This window comes from Centruroides vittatus, unplaced genomic scaffold (genome assembly GCF_030686945.1).
Source record: "Centruroides vittatus isolate TY-2023 unplaced genomic scaffold, ASM3068694v2 contig_199, whole genome shotgun sequence".
Classification (NCBI taxonomy): Eukaryota; Metazoa; Arthropoda; class Arachnida; order Scorpiones; family Buthidae; genus Centruroides; species Centruroides vittatus.
The window spans coordinates 389,803-402,304 of NW_027121224.1; the positions used below are offsets into that span (position 1 = coordinate 389,803).

At 28.9% G+C, this 12,502-nt stretch overlaps 1 protein-coding gene across 1 annotated transcript in view; it reads right to left on the reverse strand.

The window, feature by feature from the left end:
- Positions 1-751: 751 nt before the first annotated feature.
- The window catches only part of Kua (Plasmanylethanolamine desaturase Kua), a 39,291-nt gene continuing 27,540 nt past the window's right edge, over positions 752-12,502 (reverse strand). Inside the window, exons 2-5 of the mRNA XM_067264895.1 lie at positions 9,488-9,607; positions 8,204-8,295; positions 5,960-6,178; positions 752-2,693 (exon numbers count right to left, since the gene is read on the reverse strand). Of these exons, the coding sequence (XP_067120996.1) occupies positions 2,433-2,693; positions 5,960-6,178; positions 8,204-8,295; positions 9,488-9,607 (692 nt within the window). The 3' untranslated portion in view covers positions 752-2,432. The remainder of the gene's footprint in view (positions 2,694-5,959; positions 6,179-8,203; positions 8,296-9,487; positions 9,608-12,502) is intronic.

Genomic DNA, 12,502 nt, shown 5'->3' on the forward strand with positions numbered 1-12,502 from the left:
AAATATTTGATAATATTCACATAGTGTCAAGATTGAATTGTAAAGATTCACTTAGTTTAGTATTTTTAAAGTTTTAATAGTTCCGACCTTGCATTTTATATGCCAGTTGTATTTCAACGCTGCAGAACTATATACGTACATACATTCTGCAATTCTAAAAACTGTTCTACAGCATTATACAGACTGTGTTTATGTTTTATATATAAATTTATAAAATCAGGACAAAACCTCCTTTAACATCTAGCAATAATAAATAAAAAAAACAGACATTTTCAACTATCTTTAATAGTCACCTTTAGATCTGAACAAAAAAATTATGAAGCTGTTACATTCTGAAATGTCTCATGCCTAAAAGTAACTAAATTATAATAAAACTTGTGCACTATTGAAAATATAAACTTTTAGATTTACTTTTTCTTTATTTTTAGACTGTTTCTTCTATGCATGAGACATTCTAGAATGTAACATGTAACGGCTTTACAATTTTATGCTTAGACCTAAAGATAACTTAAATATAGTTAATTTAACACAAAAATGTTCCCATCAGTGAACGTCATTGTTATGTTTTGAACTCATTTATCTAACTTAAACTTATCGATGCTTAGTAAATTGGCAAATGCTGACAAAAATACAAAATTAATTCCGCAGATTAAAATTATTTCAGAGTTTTCAAATTACAATGTGTAAATATATTCATTATAAGAAATAAATATTAGTGCTAAATAATACATCAATACAGTACCACAAAAAGCACTGTCACTATATTTTATTTATTTCTTTCAGTGGGAAAAGGGAAAGGATCAACTTTCCATATCAAATACAATACATTGGTCAATCACATTGGCCTTTCATTTATTATGATGAATTTTAATGTCAAAATAAAAAAAAGCACTTTGACTGGTAACATCACAATTTACAGAGCTACTTATACTGCATACTACACCTTAGGATACAGTATGCTGTTGTTTAGAGTGATTGACTATAAAGCTTTGTTGATCTTTACAATACATTCAACAATTGGGTTAAGAATGCAATGGACAGTGAATTATTAAAAAAATTGTCGTCCTATAAGATTGACTGTGCATCTTTTTATATTCAGCAAAATGAGCTTCTAGTAATTATTGACATTTGATTTTTGTGTTTTGTTCAAAAAATGATTTGTGCATATAGATTTAATGAAGAGCTTTTGCAAAAAATTTTTAATGCACTTCAAACTCTAAAAATTGCAAGTATTTTTCGTTGGGTACATTACAACTTGTCTCTGCAAATTCAGGACAATTTTTTTAAACTTAAGTTCTTCTTTTTATATTAAGTCACTGAATGTTTAGAAAAATTAATTCTCTATAAACAAATTTTTTACAATCAATATATCAGACCCTGTAAGAAAATTTACTATTTGCCAATGAATATCACACCAAAAGTTTTTATAATTCAATTAAAAATTGCAGCCTGTTACTTATTGTATTTCAAATCCCCAATAAGCTTGATTGTAAACCACAATTACATATCACTACATAAGCTTAAAATGCATCAATCCTCTATATAAAAACAGAGTGAAACATTACACAGTAGTAATAGGCCAATTGATCAAATTGAGCAATGTTGTTTCATTTTAAATTAATAAACTGAAGTGTAAAAAATTATATACAAAACATTAGTATAAAATATATTAACAAACTATACTATGTAAGATGCCAATTTGTTTTGCAGAACAGACAACTGTTTGCAAATATCTCAATGTCTGAAGTTCATACATATTTGCTATTTATTATATAAATAAATACAAAAACTTAAAAGATCTTAAATGATTTCTTATGTATGATTTACAGAAACTTATTTTGGTGTGATATATTCTCTTTGGCAGACAGTACAACATTTATACATACAGTACTGTGTAATGTAAATATGAATATGCCAAAAATAGCACACTCTAAATTTCATGTTTCAATGTTACAGCACATGCTAACTAGCACCAAAATCTGACATTTGTTCACTTATCAATATAATGACTTGTAAAATAATAAACTAAACTAATGTAAATATCTGTTCAAAATCATTTTAAATTTTGTTGTATATATTATAGATAAAATGGATGGGAATAACAAAATATAACAAAATAATTGAGAATGTTTACTAAACATGATCTTTTCCATTAGAAAATTAAATTTATAGCAATGATTCTTGAGTAGTAATGGTGCATTTTTTAAAAACACAGTAATACAATATATATTTGATCATTTTAGAGCTTAACATAACAATTAAGCACAAACAAAAAAAAAAAATGTCACAAACACACAAAAATTCACAACTCTTTATCAGTATGAAAATTGTTTTCTTCTACTTGGAGTCAAATATAAGGTTTTTTTTTTTTTGCATCATTTAAAAAAGAGGCACCAAGCCATATATAGCTTGCTTAGTTGACAAAGTTTTTCTCATTCTTTTTTCTGAGTCCATTTCATATCATCCGTCCTTGGTTTGTATCCCGTTAGGGATTCGATAATCCATTCCATCCCTGACCAAAAATGAAGTTTGTCAAGTGGATAATTGAGCCAGCCAGTTGTAATGCAAAAGTAAGTTTCATGAGGTGCTACATGATGAATACGATGATGAAGACGAGGTAAAACTACATGCCAGTCTTGTAATAATGTAACCCAACGAGGTAGTCCAAAATAAGTATGAGACCATTTGTGAATCTGAAATTAATAATTACATATATATGCATATAAATTATTTTATTATTATTATATTAAATTGATCAAATCATTGCCAAATAAAAAAAGACATTTCGTTTGATATTAGTAATTGAATAGGAAATGTAGAGAAATAAAAATCCAGAATTAAAATTTAAAAATTATATTACGTGATAATTTTTATACTTAAGACTAAAAATTTAATATTTTTCAATATAAATAAGATAGAGTTGAACAGCAAAATTTTATATAAATATTATGCAAACATCTATGCTAATCATGTATGTAGTGTCAACTAGGCAAACATTAAACCAAAAACATTTTGTATTAACAAATAACATTCCAAATAATCTGAAAAATGGTCTTGATAGGGATTTATATTTTATAGAAATAATCATCATAAAACATATATGTGAGGAAACAAATAAATTCATTGAACAACATCATGTAGCTGAAAAGCATAGCAGTTCATTGGGGAAGATTCATAAGCAGAAGCAGGATGCAAGAATGGAAAGAAACAAACCCAATGGAAGTTTGCTTATTAGAAAGTATTTTCTAATCAGCAAATTTCCATCAGGCTTATTTCTTTTTTTTTCCATTCTTTTGGTGGGGGAAGCCTAATTTACAGTTCTATTTCACCAGAAATCTGATAACAACACTCCAATATTTTCTGAAAAGATGATGAACAATTAATTTCTTTTATTAAAGTTTTTGATTTTTCCAGCAGTACCAATAAAAATAATAAATTATACAAAATTGATGAGCTTTTACAGTTATATAGAAATAGTTTGAAAGAACCTTATGCAATATTTCTATTGATGAGTTTGTTACTATGGAAAGGGAGGTTGAGTTGGAGGATGCTTATTCCCTTGAAAAAAGCCAGATTAGAAATTGAATGTTTTCTGCTTTGCAAAACAAAAATTGGCTATGTTTATAACTATAATTTATACTGGGAAGGAAACAGTCATTCAACAAATGTTGGCCTTTCACTAATCCAAGTTCTTGATAAAGGCTATTATTTAGGAGTTGACAGTTGTTATTTGAGTGTGTATTTATTTGAATATCTGTTGGCTAATCAAATTAATGTGATAGCTACTGACGGAAAAAATAAGAAGGAACTTCCTAAAGATGTTATTTTTTCAAACTAACGAAATGGGAGACATCAGCCAAGTATAGAAATAAACTTATGCTAATGAAATGGAAAGACAGGAAGAAGGGTCTGATCATGAGTTTGATGTATGTTGCATCAATGATGAAAATACTAATAAGACGAGAAAAACAAAGGAAAGCCAAAAGTGTGCCTTAAGTACACACATCACATGGAAGGAGATGATCTCATAGATCAATTTTTTCAACAATGAACACTGAAAGGATACATTTTAAAAATATATTTGAGATTTCTGGATATATATTACTCAATGCACATATTATATATTAAAAACTTAGAAAAAAAGCTGATGTTACTTAATTTTAAATTAAAATTAATTGAGGAATTATTCAATAAATATGGTAACAGTACAGTTATGGTAAGAGTTCCAGTTCCTTATATTTGCCTTCTCTAGGCTACCTCCTAGGTTAGCACTTTTTGAGCAAATCTGAAATATGAGGAAGTAGAAACTTAGAGAATTTGTATGATATATGCAGAAAAGAAAAAAATAACTTTACTAAAGTATTTTTGCAAACAATGCAATGAGTCTCTTTATCCCATCTAATGCTTCAAACATTACCACACAAAAGTAAACTTCACATAAATCTGTAGTGTACTATTTTTTGTGTTATTTTTATAGTGATGTTATTTTTGTATTATTGTCAGTATTTTTTGTACTATTTATGTATTTTCTATGATATTTGTATTATGTGTATTTCTGCTTTTTTCCATAGTTTTTTATTACCTTTGTCCTTTTATTAGTATTTTTGTATTATTTTTTCTTATTTTTCATCTGTAAATAAAAAAATTGATTTACTGTATATATGTTTTCTTTAAAAATAAAACATAAATTACAAACTAATCTTCCCTCCCCCATTATGAGTTATATATTTCTGTAAGAAGCTATAAAATGACAAAAAAAATATAAAGTCAATCAAAATAAAAATTAGCCAAGCACAGCTTTAGAATGTGAACAAGCTATACAACAGCCTATTATTTACACAGCTAACTCTACCTTGCTGCAGGGGTGGTTGCATTTACACAAATCTCAGTGAAGACACTTTCTGCTATCAATATTGTTTAGCAGACACTATTTACATATTATTTCAACTATTATTATTATAAAATTGCTTATTATAATAGTTTTTTATAAGTAATTATTTACATATTTTCTCTTATTACAGAGGGAGAGATGTTTACTTTTTCTGGCAAATTTATAGCTAATGGTTTTGACAAGATGCTTACTTTTTTAAATGGTGTCAAAAACTACAAATTAGCATATTAGAGCTTAAAAGATGACTAAAACAAGAAACTTTATAATATTTGTTTACATTTTGTCTCCAAGGAGATAACAGAAAGGAGCATTGACTTTTGTGCCAAATATATAGCTAGACAGTTCTGACAAGATTCTTATTCATTTAAATAGTGTCAATCAAAATATTAATAGCCAGCCATAGCTTAGAAAGCATTTTTACAAGAGATTTTGCAACCAATTATCTACAACAAAGTCTCCCATTACTTTACAAACAGGGAGGGTTGAATTTTGTGCAAAAACTTATGTTAAGAGGAAGATGATAAAATAATTATTGGTTTAAATAGTGTCAGTTAACCTAGATAAAAGAAAAACTTGCATTTGATTTGACACATTATCTCATTATAATGTAATATCCCAGTGGATAACTTTGCACGACCATATGCACACATTAATCAGGTACTCCAAACTGATTACAGTGTGCAGACAAAGAAAACAAACAAAAACAAATGTTTTTGAACTCCTCCTGAGTTCTTCATCAGGTTTTGTAACAATTCCCTGAAGGGAATTATTCAAAAAAGTTATCAAAACCATGTCACGCCTGCACAAATAGTCATCCTACTGGGACTCAACGAACAGCTAAACCATGTTGTCAATCAACTGTTGCCAGGCCATTGACAAAACCATTTCCTCTTTATAATTTATGCATGTTAATGTAAAATTGGATTTAAAATGTGCATAGCCTCCAACCATCTGAGGTGTTCCATGGGGGCAAAGCAAGTATCCTATCCAATTGGATATGTATGCATGTAAGGGTTAGGATACTTTCTATATGACAATGACAATAATAAACAAGTATCTTTGACTTACTTGATTGGTCATTGCCACAAATATAGCTAACAAAAACAGAAAACTATTTCCAATGTAATTTTCATGTATTTTCTCTTCAGGATAAGTGAAGAACTTATAGGCCATGTAAGCCAGTGCTGGAATGGTAACCATAAAATTATCACCATTCGTTTCTATAAAATCATGGCGTGTTATCGCTGTTGGATCTATGTGATGTTCTCGGAATGGACGAATAAAAGCCTATAGAAATAAACAATTGTTTAAGTGAAAATATTTAGTTATTTAAATTAATATAAAATTAATTTTATACATTAATAAAGCATCATCATCAACATCAAGAGTAATGAAAAAAAAATAATCATTTAATAATGATTCTATTAAAATTATTAAATACTGCAATAAAAAAAATTATACTATAGAGATAAAAATAGATATGGCTTAAGAATAAATTTCAGTTCAGTAGAAATAATTATTCATCAAGACTAGATTTTAAAATGAAACAACTTGAAAATAAATATCTGAAAAGCATAAAAAGTAGTTTGATAGTATTTAGGACCAAATATAATTTTGGCTTTTGAAGAAAAGTCAAAAATTATATTAAATTATTTTAAATTAAGATCCAATTTTCAGTAAATACTCATACAGATAATGTTAATTATCTGTCTATCTGTCACTTAATAAACTGATAAAATTTATGCTGAATTTTATCAATTTAAGTGACATAATGCTGAACTTTATAAATTAATAAACAAAATTCAGAATTTATCTGTTTCTTTATTTTAAAATAAAAATAATTCTACTATATTAAAAAACCAAACAATATATTCAGATATAATAAGAAAATTGCTTTAAAAGGACAATGAAAAACAAATTACAATCAAGACCATTCATCCATCATTAGGATACATTTCTCATAATAATAATAATGTTCTAAAAATAAACTGTTTGGTGTTAACAACAAACTTGACTAAAAAAATTACACTTTAATCACAAATACTTTCAATAACTGTCATGTTATCAGCATTAGGCCAAAAGAATAGAGATGGAATAACAACTCAAATTTAAATGCCGTAGACATTCAATTTTTATGATAGTAAATATATTTAAAATATTTTATTCAATAGATCAACATAAAAAATGGATTAAGAACATGTAACTGTAATATCCTCCTGAATTAAGACATAATCATCCTCTAATGTTTATTTCTAAAATTCAAAATTTTAACATTAATCTTTTATGTGATAATCAAACATCTACCACTTTAAATTTGAGTATTTGTAATTCTATGTCTACAGATAAACAGAACAGATAACATAACAATTATGGAAATACTTGTGATTATTAAAGTGTGATTTTTTGGGTCAGTTAAATGTTTTGTTAATACTGAAAATAGTATTTTTCTCATAATTAGTATAGCTTAACCTGGGTCTGCAGTTCTTTTGTTAAAAGTACTGATGTTCAGTTGATGTTCTAAGATTAAATCCTGATGATAGACAAATAGACCAAAAACACTACTTTTGTCTGTAATTTATTTAAATGTTTTTGGCTTCATTAAAGCAATTTTATCATTATATTTTTTTTTATTCTTATGGATTCTTATGCATTACACTCAGGATTTTCCTAATTCCATTAATTATTTGATGAGGTAATCTGATCAAAATCAAAAATAATTACTTTGAGAAAGATATAAAGCCTTTTGCATTTAGGACAAATCAGCATTTTCTGTGTACATATTAAATTAAATAGAAGCCTGAAGATCAAAATTTTAATTTAAAGTATCATAAATTAAATCAGAAGTAACAGACAATATATATATAATAATAATAAATAAAATATTTATATTTTATACACACACACACTGTATATAATGCATTTACGTGAGTTATTTAAAAGCTGGTTAACACTGAAAGTTATGAAAAATGCATGTAACATAATCGAATCTTTCCACTGAACAAACTTAAAAATTCAGGATTTTTTTATTGTATTCATGATTTACATATTACATACTTTCTTCGCTGTTATTTAGAAATTGAGCTATTTTAATTGAATTAATTTGCATTTTAATGTTAAAAGTCATCATACAATAGTTATAAATAAAAATTGTAAAAAAATACAACAGTAATATAATTTTTTTTAAACCAATAGTTAAAAGTTAAATTTCTCTCTTTCAAATCAAACTTTTTTTTTGTTTTAAAATTTTTTAAATAAAATTAAAATTTTAAAAATAGTCTACATTTTTTGATGTTTCAAAATAAAAATACTTACTTTTCCAATAATTGGTAGTTCTACAGAACCCCATGTATCTGCTCCCCAATGGACTAATCCACTCAAAAAATCTGCTGTAATTATTCCACAAACTGAAAATAAATTTTATAAAAAAATTTTTTAAGAAGAAAGAACAGCTTAAGTTTATATAAAATGCTTAGAAACTAAGCAGCTACTTCTAATTATTAAATAAATTATAAAATTTTGAAAATGCAATTATATATCACTTTGCACTACCAAATATGTTATCATTGATGACATTGCTGATAGGAAAAAAATACATAGTTTAAATGAATTTTTTTAGTATTGAGATTGATATGAGTAATTACATGATGTGTAGTTGTTGAAATGAGAAAAATTAAAAACTTATCAATAATTGTTTACAAGTCTTTAGTCAGCTTGAATAGCAATAACAGAAATCATGTGTTTGTTAATTTGAAATATTTAAATCTTATTTTCACAACTGTAGCATAATCTCAGTTTTCTATATTTCTCCTTCCTCACAAATAACATCTAATAACATGGCAGTGTTAGCTTCAATGACAGCGTTAGCTTCAATGACAACAACTTTTAACATAATCAAAAGTGTGTTGTAAATATAACTGGCTTTATAGTCAGTCTTTAAATACTGAAAGAACATTAAAAGTAGGCCTACTCAAAAATTATGAAACAAGAAAAATATTATATGTGATTTCTAATCAAAAATATTTAATGAAAATTTTCTATATATGGTAGGCCTATAAAGTGCTTCATACTATTTCTAAAACTTTTATATAAATCATAAATAGTTTTGACTTCAAAAATGAAGTCAAAACTTAACTACTTGTTAATAATATGACTAGAATATCTTTATTTCTTACATAGCATCATCTTGATTTTTTAATGATGAAATTCATACTCTGTGCCAAACTTTTCAACAAGCTGTAATATTTTCTTTGCTCTGATATACTTTTAAATTACAATTTATAAACATTATACGTATTTAAGTAACCTAATTATATTATACTCAAGATAATGGATTAAATAAACTGAACTTTGTTTCAATAATTTTCTTGTAAATTTAATGTTTAGTGAACTAAACCACATGGTTTTGTTCCAACACAAAAATCCAGCAAGTGCTCCTGTTGTATATAGTCATATTATTTTTCAATACCTATAAATGCACCTATTTATAATATAAATAATGTGTTTTTTATATAAATGTTAGATATGCAAAACAAGATAACTCATACATTAAAATATAATCAATTAATATATAACATTAAATTTTAAAATTCAACTTACAGGCTGCAAGGAGGATATAGCTCCATTGACTAGGTTGAAAATAATACATCAGTTGGCAGAAATTGATTGCCATTAAAGTAAGGCACAATATCACACAGATCATTTCTTGAATACGTTTACCTAGATTAAAAATATTAAAATTTTATTATAGGAAATATCACAATTTTTTAACGTTTTACATAAAATCCTTTCACAAACATTAAAAAATTAAATTTATCAAAATAAAACCTTGATGAAACCGTGACCAGAAATATCATTGTCCTTAATAATTGCAGTGAAAGTCAATAAACTGACTGATAACAACTGTCATGAGTACACTGTAACAAAAGAAATTATTAACAAAGCAAAACATTGCACAAAAGACATAACAGGAGGCACTCATCATGCAATATCAAGACTAATGATACATCAAGATGGAACACATGATAAATCTGGGTGTGGATTTATGATGTGTCCCATAAAATACTTGAGCTTTTTAAATTGTGATGTTAAAGAGTATAAAGCTATTGTCATACTCTTGACAGTATTTATGGTAACCATTGTTTGGTAAAAGAGTGCAGTTTTCTTCAGCCAAGTTTTGTGAGTATTACTTGATTCTAGCTTCTTATGAAATTTACACCTTAAGATAGTTCAAGACAAGACCAGGTATATCTTCTGGTTATGCAGAGGTATATACTCATAAAAAATATTGGGGTCTACAATCACATGTCCTCTTTTGAATTTTTACTATATGGTTCTATCCAAAATAGCCTTTGCTCTCTTTGTAAGGACTGTCAGGCTAAACTGTAAAGTTTGGCAGAGTACTGCATGTCTTGCAATTACTGGCCACGTCTATGATCCCAAGTAGTTCTCTTGATGGGTCTTTCTCCTCTGCATCTGTACATTCAGACTGAGGCAAAGATGGTCCTTTATAGGTTCAAGTAGGCTGGTCAACTTATTTCTAGAATTAATTTTGCTAGGAGACTTCATTCCATTCAAGTTAATACAGTTCAGACATCTGTTGGAAACAAGTCATACTTGAAAGGGGATGAATCTGTACTTACGACATTTTAGTAAGAACCAAAGTTGAGCTTTTTTGCTTTAACCACAAAGTTCTGGTATTCAATAATGTAAAGAAGCATTTTCTATCACTTTGCATAATAATCATAAAAAGACATTTCATGCCAACTGTCATGGCGATATTATGTAAGGAACATAATTGATTGATTTGAACTGGTAATGAACGCTGCTGAGATTGAAAAACATGTTGGTTAGATTTTGAATTTGCTGTGCATGCATCTCTAAGGAGAGATGGTTGGCGAAGGATCAAACAGGAAATGGCGAGGCTCAAGTTAGAACGGTATAGGTAGCGTAACAAGGCCCGTAATTCTGAGAACTGTACCACCAAGAGAAAGTTTGATGATTGGTTGCGAGGCGAAGGTAGCTGGATTTTTGGGGACAGGGTAGACTCAACGAGGAACAAATCATGAGATGAACTCGAAGAGTTAAAGGTGCAGATCAAACTTGCAAAGTCCAAGTTAGAGCGGGAAAAGATGTATTACAAGTCTTAGAACTCTGCAGATAGAAGCGCCAAGTAAAATTGTGACAATCAGGCATGAGGCAAAGGTGACTGAACCTTCGGAGACAAAACAAACTCGACAAGGAACCAACTGCTAAGTGAATTCGAAGAGCTAAAGCTGTGGGCCAAAATCAGAAAGGTCAAGCGAAAAAAAAAGCAGAGTCTGACAAAAAAAAGGACAGAGTTCGAGTTGAGAAAAGCAGAACTTGTATTAGAGCAGGAAAAACAGTGCATTAGGACATGAAACTCGGCAGACTGAGTCGTCAGGAAAGATTTAGACAATCTGGTGCAGAAGGGACAACAGACACGACTCAGATGACTGGGAGAAGGGGAATTGCCTTCATGGGGCTGTACAAAGACCCACAAGGTCTCAGAGTAGTGATGAAGGCAGAGAGTACCGAGCGCAGTAATGAGGGAATTCGGTGGAATGAGTATCAAGACCAGACAGCCGTGACTCGTCACTATGGGAAAGCCGAGGCTCAAGACAGAGCAAGGGAAATGGCGTAGTAAGACGCAGAACTCTGCAGATCAAAACATCAAGAGAAAGGTTGACAATCATGCACAGAGAGTTCAAGGGACACTGCCCAAACCGCAGAGAGGAAGGAAAACACCTTCTCGGTCCCACACAAATGGGTTGGTTCTGGAAACCCATGAGCTACCAGAGAAGTCACTAGAGCAGAGCATACTAAGCACAGTGACATAGATGTTTCAGGAAGGAAGTAATGGGGCTAGGCAAAAGCCACTCATTACTAAGAGAAAGACGATAGAAGTGGGAGACAGCATCACAGCGAGGGTGGGAATAGACGACTGACCCCAAGCACTAGAACCTGGAAAGATAATGAAGTGACTAGATTAGTTGAGAATATCAAGACAGTCAGTGAAATTGTGGTAGAACAGATAGGCACGGAACAAAAACAATATGCAGCACACCAGTGGCGTGCCGTGACATTTGATGACAGGGAAGCTGTTTCTGTAAGAAGCTGACTTCCAGGGGCAATCAGTTAATTGCGCGTCAGTGATGGTCTAGGGCAGTGGTTCTTAACCTTTTTATACTCGTCGCCCACCAAATATTTCATAATTTTTTTGTGACCCCCATTTTTTAATAATAATTTATATTTGATAATTATCTATAATAAATTGATTTTTTTATTATTGCTTTATTTTTTATATAATAAATGTAAATCATAATTTTATTATTTCATTATCTATTTAAATAACATTCAAACTTCACAATTAAACATGAAAACTCATTAATTTTTAACAGAAAATAAAATAAGAAACATGTCGATAAATCGATCCAATGTCGATGCTAAAACTAAACTAAAACTAAAACGCCCACTTGTCGTAAGGATTTTGCATATCTTTTGCAAAAATATTTAAATTTTCAAAGCCTACTATTTTTCCTAATTATTTTTAAAATTCCAAGCATTAATAGTTTCTTAAAATTGCTTTGGAAT